General features: G+C 38.1%; 1 protein-coding gene across 4 annotated transcripts; it reads right to left on the bottom strand.

Annotated features, from left to right (window-relative positions):
* Nucleotides 1–685: 685 nt before the first annotated feature.
* Nucleotides 686–9,720, bottom strand: LOC112566060 (zinc finger protein 26-like). 4 transcript variants are annotated; one of them, XM_025241991.1, is made up of 3 exons: nt 3,951–4,181; nt 3,073–3,231; nt 686–2,237 (listed from the first exon to the last, which is right to left on the bottom strand). In XM_025241991.1, exon 3 carries the CDS (start codon nt 2,132–2,134, stop codon nt 695–697), a length of 1,440 nt encoding a protein of 479 aa, XP_025097776.1. In that variant the 5' UTR covers nt 2,135–2,237; nt 3,073–3,231; nt 3,951–4,181; the 3' UTR covers nt 686–694. The 4 variants fall into 4 exon arrangements, 3 of the variants coding, with proteins under 3 accessions (XP_025097776.1, XP_025097777.1, XP_025097775.1); XM_025241992.1 differs by lacking the exons at nt 3,073–3,231; nt 3,951–4,181 and adding an exon at nt 8,532–9,700; XM_025241990.1 differs by lacking the exon at nt 3,951–4,181 and having other exon boundaries at nt 3,073–3,936.
* Between the last annotated feature and the right edge of the window lie 2,945 nt (nt 9,721–12,665).

Genomic DNA, 12,665 nt, shown 5'->3' with positions numbered 1-12,665 from the left:
CACTGACAAAATGTCCAAAGAAACAAACTGCATTTGGGAAAAAGGTGATTTAAAGGGCTCTTTCAAATTATTTCATCCTCAATGGAAATAAAGCAAATAGTACCTCTACACACTTCATGCATGAGAGAGTATGTCTTAATGTCAGTATGTGTCATTAAAAGACTACCTTATATAACACTGCACTGTTTAAATGGGCATGGAACATTTTAAAGAAAAAGCTTTACATACATTTACTCATACGGTCTCTCCTCGACAGCATAACCATGTGGTTGTTCACATACACTGCATTAATGAGATTTCCCATCCCTGTTAATTATCATGCTGTGTTTAATCTGCCCTCTGCTTGGAACTAGCTCTACACTGATGGCACTGATGAGGTAAACATCACAGTGGCTAAGCATGAGCTTTTTAACTCGGACAAGCACTTCAAAATTTCTTAAATACGCTGCACTGGTATGGTTTCAAATCACTGTGATTCACCATGTGTGTTTCAGGTAAGATAATCTTTTGAAAGCTAAAGGACATACAGTACACTGGTGAGGTCTCTCCTCACTGTGATTCACCATGTGTTTTTTAGGCCAAGAGGTGTTTTGAAGGCTACATAACAGAAAGAACACTGGTGAGGTAACTCACCACTGTGGGTCACTATGTGTTCTTTAAATCACTTAACCCTTATAAGATTATTACATATACTTCACTGGTGAGGTCTCACCTCAGTGTGATTCACCATCATATGCTCTTTTAGGCCAAGAGGTGTTTTGAAGGCTACATGACAGAAAGAACACTGGTGAGGTCTCACCTCAATGTGATTCATTTTGTGCTTTCGTAGGGTACCAGGTGTTTTAAAGGCTAAACGACAGACAGAACACTGGTAAGGTCTCTCATCACTGTGAGTCACCATATGTTTCTTTACCTCATAAGACCGCTTGAACATTTTCCGACATACACTGCACTCGAAAGGTTTCACGTCACTGTGAATCACTTTGTGCTGTTTCAGTTCACGAAGTGTTTTGAAGGCTACATGACACACAGAACACTGGTGAGGTCTCACATCACTGTGACTCACCATGTGTATTTTTAGGTCACCTGATCTTTTGAAAGCTTCATGACATAAAGTACACTGGTATGGTTTCAAATTACTGTGAGTCACCATGTGTTTTTTTAGAGAACTTAATCTTTTGAAAGCTACATGACATACAGTACACTGGTGAGGTCTCTCATCACAGTGGTCAGATCTTTTATTTCTGTTAGTTTCCTTGTGCTGTTTTAAAGCATCTATTCTTTCTAAAACAACGCTACATGGAGTACAATTGTAAGCTTCAAAATCAGAGTGCATTTTCATGTGCTTCATGAGAAGGGTTGAAAAACTGAAAGAACTTAAACACACTTGGCACTGATAAGGCTCGGCATCACTTCTGCTTCCTGTTGCGGAATCAATGGTGACTTCAGTAACAGTCGCATGTGTCTGATGTTGATTTTCTCTCACAACATCTGTCACCTCAGGAGTTATGCATCTACCAACACTCATTTCTTGACAATTCCCATCAATGTTATTCTGCCACAATGCATGATGACCAGGCCAACCTGTCTCAGTCTTCACCATGTGAGCATGATCTTGCTCTTCTTGCTTAGATACAAGCTGCTCTTCTGTCTTTGCACACTGCACAAAATCCTGCTCAGTCTTAATTGAACAGGTGACATCTTGACAGTGGCACTCCACCTTCACAGCATTCTTATGACTGCAGTCTGACTGCTCAATGTGTGCAGTATACTCGGCTTTTATGGGACAAAGTTCTTCACCAGGAACTTGCTCAGTTTTAATACAACCAATGGTATCTTGAGAGCTTAGCTCCAGTTTTACATCATCCTCATGTTTCCAGTTTGATTGAGGAATATTCTTAGCAAACTCAGGTTTTATGTAAGTTGGACCAGAAATGTTTTTAAGCTGTACACAGTTCATTGATGAGCTATATGTCATATTTGTATCAGAACAAAATGTGGTTTCTGTCTTAAGCATTACTTTATCATTTAGGTCTTGTAGATCAGCTACAGACCTCGGTTCAGTCTTTATGCTGTGTATACATGAGACCTGGACTGGATTGTTTATGGCAGACATAGCTTCCTCTTCTAACATTACATTCAATTTTTCTTTTTGAATTGTTCAAGTACTGAGAGAAACAGCGCGTTCTCAGCTACTTAATCTTCTGAGACTCAGCCCCTGGAGCTTTAGCAAAAACCTGCAATATTACAATGTAACAATATATTAATTACGTCTTACACCTTTTACCTTTTCTTGATTTTTTTTTTTATAGAGTTCTTAAATAAACAGTGTCATATGTTAAAGTCAAAATACTACACAGACTTTTTTTTCAAAAACACTTGGATACTGAAAACATTATTAATACTCCATGATTACTTTTCATGACTTATCAGGAAATATTGCTTTCCATTTAAAAAATTGTCATTCTTTTGGTGTTCATGCATGACAGTGACATTCACATGATAAGATAAGATTTCATAAAGGAACCAACTGCAGATTCATTAAACCAACAGAAAGTGAATTTTGTAATGGCAGTATGTGAATAGGCAAGTACAATGTATTACTGAAAACGACATTTCTTCATTCATATTTCAATTAACAGTGGATACTGAATAGTAGTTTTTAAATGTAAATAGTCCACTAAATTAATGTATACATCTTAAACATTCTGATACTATAGAAATATTGATAAATTTATATTTTTAACTGTATATATATATTTATAATAACTTAGTACAGAACACAACTTTTAGGTTGTAAGATTTAAAATATTTTTTACTAATTACTTTTTTATGACAATTAATTATTATAACATACTGCTTCTAACGTTTTGGGTTTTTTTAAGTCTTTGTAAAGTGAGATCATCTTTGTGGACACCTGCATGTTTTACTTCTTTTTTTTTTTTTTATTGAATGCTCTGTGTGTGTGTTAATTTGTTGCATTTAGGTTAGGCCTTGTATGTGCGTTTAAGTAAAATGAAAACGTCTTGTTGAGACAAGGCCTAAATATTTTTATCAGAATGTTTTACTCACCGGATAATCGAGGCGGCTTCCTTCAGGCAGGGGCGGCCATGTCACGCTCGACCACTTCTGCGAACACACCATGTGTTATTCTCCAGGTTACACGGACAGTCCGCTGAATGTTCGGCGGAGAGTTTCACAGCTGAGACACAAGTTGGCTTACAATCGTCCCTACGATACAGTGAAGCAAGAGGCTAGGAAGTGTTAGAGACCCTATGTTGTTTAAATCATAATGTCAGTCGTTGGTCAGAACGTAGAAGTAACGGTAAGAGGTCATAGATCGGATGGGTGCATTAAACAGAGGGGAGAGAGGCTTGGGTAGGGTCCATTATGCACAGGGGAGTGGAGCATTTTGTAGTTTGGCATAGAGTTGAGTGCTGCTAACAAGAGCAATTCCAGACAGAGCTCATACTAACAATATATACAGAGATGTATACGTATATGTGTCTAAATAATTTCACTCTCCTACAATACAGTATATTTATAAATAATATCCTGACGAGAAAAAGATACAGAAGGTCTGGTGTACCCTGGCCGGAGCCAATGAAGGGGGCACAGAACTTGGTCAGTGGAATTTTTCCTTCGTTTAACTCTGTGAATTTTTTCTATTTTGCGGGGTACTACAAGTTTTATCCTTTAAGGTCATATTACCAAAAATGATTACCTCAGTCTGACTCATGTCCCACTGGGTAAAGAATGACATGTATAAAATATGTAGAAAAATTATGCCAAGCTATCTTTCACGACTTCCGGCATCGAGTCCGCTCTAATGGCAATGCCGACATAACCCCAATCACTTAAACCAATATCTTTACAGTCGGACATGCCGGTGAGATGACTAGTTGTCAAGCTGCTAATAATACAAAGCGCTGTACAGTTGTTGTACTCACTGATATCCAGTTGTTATTAAGTTCCAAGAAGTCGAGCAGACAGCGCGCTGTGGTTCCCAAGTCTTTTAACTCAACACAAACAAAATACCATTAAATCGTTTGCTACAGTCGAATAAAATGTGCTTATTGCTTCTGTGAACAGGTGTAGTGTATAAAGCCAGTGAAGTTGTGGCAAACGCTCGCTTCTTTGTTAAACAGCCAGTTTCTAATACATGTACATGTACATCCTTTAAAGTAACTTTGCACACAGGTCTACCATGGGAGGCCACTCAGAATGCGAACATCTCACGTAGGACTTGCTTCCCTTTCAGTAGCTCTAGCGAACTTAAATTTATCGCCGAATTAACCCCAAACTTGACTCAGCTGAGTTGGTTGCTGTTTTAGTGTGTGTGTGTGTTTCTTTTTTTTAATTCTGTAACTTCAAAAAGAGCAGCCTTATAGAACAGGTTAGAGATACGTCTTCTCGATAGGACTTTTCATGGCAACAAAGTAGATCTGATAATATTCGGGATGGGAGAAATAAGAGGAGCGGAAAGGGACAAGGGCATTCAGAAAGAGAAAGTTAAACAGGTGTGTACATCACGAAGGGCCGTGCTTAGTGGGGTAGGCAGACAATGCATCTGGCTAGGGTCCCTCACATACCCTATGCCTTCGAACTCGCGTGGGCAAAACACGGGCCTGACCCGACCCTGTACACTTGTGTACGCTTCCCCTTAGTCGCAACCATCAACTGTCGTGAGAGTATAGCGCGTGAAACACACGACAGTGTTGAGTGTGTTTATTATTGTGGTGACACTGGACAAGCAGGCATCTCCCCTGTCACACTGTGCACACACTTTCTTCTCTCACCTTCTTTCTCTTTCTTCTCGCAAACGTTTCTTCAAACACGCATTCTACTCCTACTGTAAAACAGACATACCACAAATGGTTTCGTCTCTATGTAACTTCTCTAATCATTTTCCTATAACTCACCCAAGATGCCTCAGAATTCAATGTAAAAAGAAAATCATAAAAAGCCACTTATTTAGTTGTTAATTGTGTAAGAACTTATGTTTGCTTTACAAGTGTATTCCCTCAAACGGGCGAAAACATTTAAAAAAACGCCCACTCATCTGTCTCAGTATCATGCATAGAATCTTGATGTCTTAATCAAACAAGAAGTAGAATTCACACTGGATATTCAGTTTATTCATTTATCCTTTTTGTTATTAACATCAACAAGAATCCATCAAGACAACAATTCAAACAAGTAAACTCATTGTTCAGTTATTTGCAATTATCAGAGATAACGTAGCATACAACAAACTAACTAAAGTACTGTGCAGTCTATCTTGGATTTTCATGGTTTTCAAAAGGAAATGACATCTTTGGGTTGGGAGCTAAAGCACAGTTTTACACACTGAACACAAAGATACTCATCAATATCTGTACATGTTCTTTCAAAAGACAAGCTATTTCTCTGGTAGACAAATCACCTCTCAGAGATCATAGATTAATACAAATAGAAAAATAAGGGCACTGACAAAATGTCCAAAGAAACAAACTGCATTTGGGAAAAAGGGGATTTAAAGGGCTCGTTCAAATTATTTGATCATCTTAACGGAAATAAAGCAAATAGTACCTCTACACACTTCATGCATGAGAGAGTATGTCTTAATGTCAGTATGTGTCATTAAAAGACTACCTTATATAACACTGCACTGTTTAAATGGGCATGGAACATTCTAAAGAAAAAGCTTTACCTACATTACTCATACGGTCTCTCCTCGACAGCATACCATGTGGTTGTTCACATACACTGCATTAATGAGATTTCCCATCCCTGTTAATTATCATGCTGTGTTTAATACTGCCCTCTGCTTGGAACTAGCTCTACACTGATGGCACTGATGAGGTAACATCACAGTGGCTAAGCATGAGCTTTTTTAACTCGGACAAGCACTTCAAAATTTCTTAAATACGCTGCACTGGTATGGTTTCAAATCACTGTGATTCACCATGTGCTGTTTTAGGTAAGATAATCTTTTGAAAGCTAAAGGACATACAGTACATTGGTGAGGTCTCTCCTCACTGTGATTCACCATGTGCTTTTTTAGGCCAAGAGGTGTTTTGAAGGCTACATAACAGAAAGAACACTGGTGAGGTAACTCACCACTGTGGGTCACTATGTGTTCTTTTAAATCACTTAACCCCTTATAAGGATTATTACATATACTTCACTGGTGAGGTCTCACCTCATGTGATTCACCATCATATGCTTTTTAGGCCAAGAGGTGTTTTGAAGGCTACATGACAGAAAGAACACTGGTGAGGTCTCACTCAATGTGATTTCATTTTGTGCTTTCGTAGGGTACCAGGTGTTTTGAAGGCTAAACGACAGACAGAACACTGGTAGGGTCTCTCATCACTGTGGGTCACCATATGTTTCTTTACCTCATAAGACCGCTTGAACATTTTCCTACATACACTGCACTCGAAAGGTTTCACGTCACTGTGAATCACTTTGTGCTGTTTCAGTTCACTTAGTGTTTTGAAGGCTACATGACACACAGAACACTGGTGAGGTTTCTCATCACTGTGAGTCACCATGTGCATTTTTAGGTTACCTAATCTTTTGAAAGCTACATGACATAAAGTACACTGGTAAGGTTTCAAATTACTGTGAGTCACCATGTGTTTTTTTAGAGAACTTAATCTTTTGAAAGCTACATGACTACAGTAACTGGTAGGTCCTCTCATCACAATGGTCAGATCTTTTATTACTGTTAGTTTCCTTGTGCTGTTTTAAAGTATCTATTCTTTCTAACACAACGCTACATGGAGTACAATTGTAAGCTTCAAAATCAGAGTGCATTTTCATGTGCTTCATGAGAAGGGTTGAAAAACTGAAAGAACTTAAACACACTTGGCACTGATAAGGCTCGGCATCACTTCTGCTTCCTGTTGCGGAATCAATGGTGACTTCAGTAACAGTCGCAAGTGTCTGATGCTGTTGATTTTCTCTCACAATATCTGTCACCTCAGGAGTTATGCATCCAACATCATTTCTTGACAATTCCCACCAATGTTATGTCTGCCACATTGCATGCTGACCAGGCATCCTGTCTCAGTCTTCACCATGTGAGTATGATCTTGTTCTTCTTTGCTTAGATACAAGCTGCTCTTCTGTCTTTGCACACTGCACAAAATCCTGCTCAGTCTTAATTGAACAGGTGACATCTTGACAGTGGCACTCCATCTTCACAGCATTCTCATGACTGCAGTCTGACTGCTCAATGTGTGCAGTATACTCGGCTTTTAAGGGACAAAGTTCTTCACCAGGAACTTGCTCAGTTTTAATACAACCAATGGTATCCTGAGAGTTAAGCTCCAGTTTTACATCATCCTCATGTTTCCAGTTTGATTGAGGAATATTCTTAGCAAACTCAGGTTTTATGTAAGTTGGACCAAAAAGGTTTTTAAGCTGTACACAGTTCATTGATGAGCTCGCTGATGAGCTATATGTCATATTTGTATCAGAACAAAATGTGGTTTCTGTCTTAAGCATTACTTTATCATTTAGGTCTTGTAGATCAGCTACAGACATCGGTTCAGTCTTTATGCTGTGCATACATGAGACGTGGACTTGATTGTTTATGGCAGACATAGCTTCCTGTTCTAACATTACATTCATTTTTTTTTTTTGAATTGTTAAAGTACTATTTGAGTGAAACTGCACACGTCCTCAGCTCCTTTTCTGAGACTCAGACCCTCTGGCTCTATCAAAAACCTGCAATATTACAATGTAACAATATATTAATTACATCTTAAATCTTTTACCTACTCTTGATATTTTCTTAAACAGTACTTAAATATACAGTTGCATAGGTTAAAGCTAAAATACCACAGAGTCTTCTTTTTCAAACAAAGTTGGATATATTACTACTCTATGATTACTTTTCTTGACTTATCAGGAAATATTGCTTTCCATTAAAAAAATTGTCATTATTTTGGTGTTAATGCATGTCATATTCACATGACAAGATAAGATTTCATAAAGAAACCAACTGCAGATTCATTAAACAACAGAAAGTGGATTTTGTAATGGCAGTATGTGAATAGGCAAGTACAATGTATCACCTGAAACCGACATTTCTTCATTCATATTTCAATTAACAGTGAATACTGAATTGTAATATTTAAATGTAAATAGTCCACTAAATTAATGTATACCTCTGAAATATTCTGATACTATATAAATATTGATAAATTTATATTTTTAACTGTATATATGTATTGATAATAACTTAGTACAGAACAAAATTTTTAGGTTGTAAGATTTAAAATATTTTTTACTTATTACTTTTTTTATGACAATACATTATTATAACATAAAGCTACTAAAGTTTTAGTTCTTTTATGTCTTTATAAAGTGAGAACATCTTTGTGGACATCTGAATGTTTTACTTCCTTCTTTTTTTTTTTATTATTGAATGTTCTGTCTGTGTGTGTTAATTTGTTGCATTTAGGTTAGGCCTTGTATGTGCCTTTAGGTAGAATGAAAACGTCTTGTTGAGTCAATTATCAGAATGTTTTACTCACCGGATAATCGAGGCGGCTTCTCCTCAGGCAGGGGCGGCCATGACAGTCTCGACCACTTCTGCGAACACACCATGTGTTATTCTCCAGGTTACACGGACAGTCCGCTGAATGTTCGGAGGAGAGTTTCACAGCTGAGACACACGCTGGTTTACAGTCGTCCCTACGATACAGTGAAGCAAGAGGCTAGGAAGTGTTAGAGACCTTTGCTTTCAAATCATACTGTCAGTCGTTGGTCAGAACGTAGAAGTAACGGTAGTAGGTCATAGGTCGGTTGGGTGCATTGAATAGAAGAGGGAGAGAGGCTTGGGTAGGGTCCATTGTGCACAGGGGGGTCGAGCATTTTGTAGTTTATATGCGTTGAAATAATTTCACACTCCCACAATACAGTATATTTATATATAATATCTTGATGAGAAAAGGATACAGAAGGGTCTGGTGTACCCTGGCCCGAACCTATGAAACGGGCATAGAACTGGGTCAGTGGAATTTTTCCTTCTTTTAACTCTGTGAATTTTTTCTATTTTGCGGGGTACTACAAGTTTTATCCTTTAAGGTCATATTACCAGAAATGATTGTCTCGGTCTGACTCATGGCCCAGTGGTTAAAGAAAGACATATTCACATAAAATATGTAGAAAAATTATGCCAAGCTATCTTTCACGACTTCCGCCATCGAGTCCGCTCTAATGGCAATGCCGACATAACCCCAATCACTTAAACCCATATCTTTACAGTCGGACATGCCGGCGAGATGATTAGTTGTCAAGCTGCTAATAATACAAAGCGCTGTACAGTTGTTGTACTCACTGATGTCCAGTTGTTATTAAGTTCCAAGAAGTCGAGCAGACAGCGCTGTGGTTTCCAAGTCTTTTAACTCAACACACACAAAATACCATTAAATCGTTTGCTGTAGTCGAATAAAATGTGCTTATTGCTTCTGTGAACAGGTGTAGTGTAGAAAGCCAGTGAAGTTGTGGTAAACGCTCGCTTCTTTGTTAAACAGCCAGTTTCTAATACATCTTTTAAAGTAACTTTGCACGCATTGCTACCATGGGAGACAACTCAGAATGCGAACATCTCACGTAGGACTTGCTTCCCTTTAAGTAGTTATGCAGTAGTTTGTGTGTGTGGTTTTTGTTTTCTGTTTTTTTTTAATTCTGTAACTTCAAAAAGAGCAAGCAGACAATGCATCTAGCTAGGGTCCCTCACATACCTTATGCCTTCGATCTCGGGGTGGGGGGGGGGGGGAACACGGGCCTGTCCCCACTCTGTACACTTGTGTACGCTTCCCCTTAGTCGCAACCATCAACTGTCGTGAGAGTATAGCGCGTGAAACACACGACAGTGTTGAGTGTGTTTATTATTGTGGTGACACTGGTCAAGCAGACATCTCCCCTGTCACACTGTGCACACACGTTCTTCTCTCACCCCGGACGATAAAAGATGAGTTGCTCGACATCATCTTGTCAGTCACCTATCACACAAAGGTACAGGTGGTTTTTATTTCTTTACAACAGACCACATCATAAGACTCATCACTGTAGCTCACATGTAACGACTGGTCTTGTTGCTATGAAACTGAAAATAACTGATTGTGTTCTGGCATTTAATATATTGGTGTTAGCCTTCCACATTAGCATGTCTGTCAATACAACAGACAACATAAATATGAGTGAGTGCGGCTTGAACACAAAAACGTGAATGTCAGACCTTCCACTCGATGCAGTCAATGATGGAGAACACTAGAATTGCTTCCATACAGGCAGTGTAGATACTACTTCGCTAGTGAAATAATTAACTCATTATAATGATTAGCACATTAGAAAAAAAGAGTTTACCATGATTATTATTGTGCAGTACATTTTAAGACTTTCCTTCAAGCAAGTTTTATAAAAAAAAAATGTGTTCAATTTGCTTGTCCTTAAACTCGACTTTCATATTTTGTTTTTCTTTTGTTTTTTAGCAGTGGCCGAAAGTGTGTCAGTCTTTGTGTAGAGATACTCAGATGAGCTGTAAATAAGAGTGAAAGAATATCTGACCTCTTCTTTGCTACATACAGGTTTTATTTATATTTGTAGATATCAATATTTTAATTACTAAAGGTGTGATAGTATTACACAATAAAAAGCGAGTATAATGTTTGCCTCTCAAATTGCAGTGAACACACAAGTCCTCAGCTTAGAAACAGTAGGGTCATGTTTTGACAGGTAGCTTTTAAAAGGTAGCACTACCTGTTTTGATAACATCATGTGACAACATCTACAAATATCTACATCCGCAGTCGACTCACTGCTGTACACAGGACTGCCGAGAGAACAAGTTTCTGACCCACAATTAAGTAAACTGATCTGAAATTTGTCAAGAAAAAAAGATATAACATATTCAACTGATTCTACCTCAATATTTCTTTCTAAAACACTTTACTTCTCTCAATAACTGATACTTTGTGACCATAGCCGAGTCCGTCTACTGATAACAATGGTTTATTTCAGGCGCGTGGTTATCTACACAAAAGCTTGGCATTGGTTCAAAACTAATGTGTCCTAAAAAATAATGATTGGCCTCCAAAACACATCATTGATACTGATGTAGTTCAATTAGCAGCATGTGAATGTTGGAAACCGAGAAAAAAAAAAAGAACTAAAGTAGCTTGATGCCAGAATATCCGCCGACTGCTAAACTCAACTACACCGATACAATAGGAGGCATCACTGCACACAGCAAGGACAACACTCTCGGCTATTATCCTACAGTACTTTTAATTGTTAACACTCTCCAAATTTTGCTAAATCACAGCTATTTCTCCCTGTATTCCATCAAACAAGTGTTAGTCTAATCTCATGGAGTAAATATCTGTCGTCTTAGACTCCCTGAATTAGTTATAAAGGGTTATATATAAAAGAATATCCTTTAGTGACAGGTAAAGTTATTTGCTTTCCTTCATAGCTCTATTTCACAGTCCTACACTAACACATTAAACTAACAAATGAGCTTTAATGTGTCATTCAAAGTTTCCAATGCAACATCCTACTGCAAAAGTGAGAGGGCAAAGGTCACACACGGGCTTTGGTAGACGAGAGAGACTGAGATCATAAACACTGCTGGTCATGGGTGGATCATGAACCAGTGATGGTCCAGGCACAGAAAAACAGTGTGACCCCAGAGCTTCTGCTACCTGCCTGACATGACCTCGACACTAAGTAGATGCAAAATGAATAAAAACACACACACACACACACACACCATGCCCATAAAGTATTTTATATTAATCATAATAAATGCAAAATTTATAAAGCACATACTCACACTCCAACAGACTGTCATAGTCAGTGAAAATATTATGACATGGTAGATGTTTGTGAATGGTAATATGTATCTGATATTATCTTTCTTTATACCGAAAAGATAAAAATTGACTTACTTACACAAACTTTGAAAGGCACGTGGTCTTAAATACATTTCTCTATGTTCAGCATTCAGTGTTTAAATTTACAACGGCAACCGAAAATACGATCGCAATAAGTGATGTAAACATCGTACTTTGTTTAATTAACTTAATCAATTAACTAACCATCAAAATCATAGGTAATGTAATATTAGGACACAAACAGAAGGCCCTCAAATTTCAAACAGAACAAACCGGTGAGTGACCACTATCGGTACTCTTTCGCTAACATCCTGATCGCTTAAACTTAACGAGCAATAGAATTACACCTGACATTTTGTACCATACAGGAATCAAGGGAAGTGAAGAGGCTGATAAGCTAACTAAATTTGCAACAAAACAAGAAACAAACCCTAAAGTCACCTACCTAAACATATCTGTTTCCCCAGCAGAGAGGAAGATGGAAATAAAACGCCTCCCTACATACACACCTCCCATACCCAGACCCATCAAAGATCCCCATCCCCTACAATGCAAACTCACCGCGAAGTGGAAGCACTTTCCATCAAAATCAACAACAACCAGCTCTACTCACTGTTATTAAAAGAATATGATGATCACTTATAGAGACACAGTTAGCAGGGCGAGAATTCCCCTTTATTGACGTTTATCTTCTTTACTAAAGGCCCCTTATTGCTGTTTTCTACCAAATGTTTTCTACCAATGCATCATCATCAATGTATTCTCTTT

The sequence above is a fragment of the Pomacea canaliculata genome, linkage group LG6, assembly GCF_003073045.1.
Source record: "Pomacea canaliculata isolate SZHN2017 linkage group LG6, ASM307304v1, whole genome shotgun sequence".
NCBI classification, from domain to species: Eukaryota; Metazoa; Mollusca; class Gastropoda; order Architaenioglossa; family Ampullariidae; genus Pomacea; species Pomacea canaliculata.
Note: the sequence above shows the minus strand (reverse complement) of the source record. Positions and strands in the feature narration are given on the sequence as shown.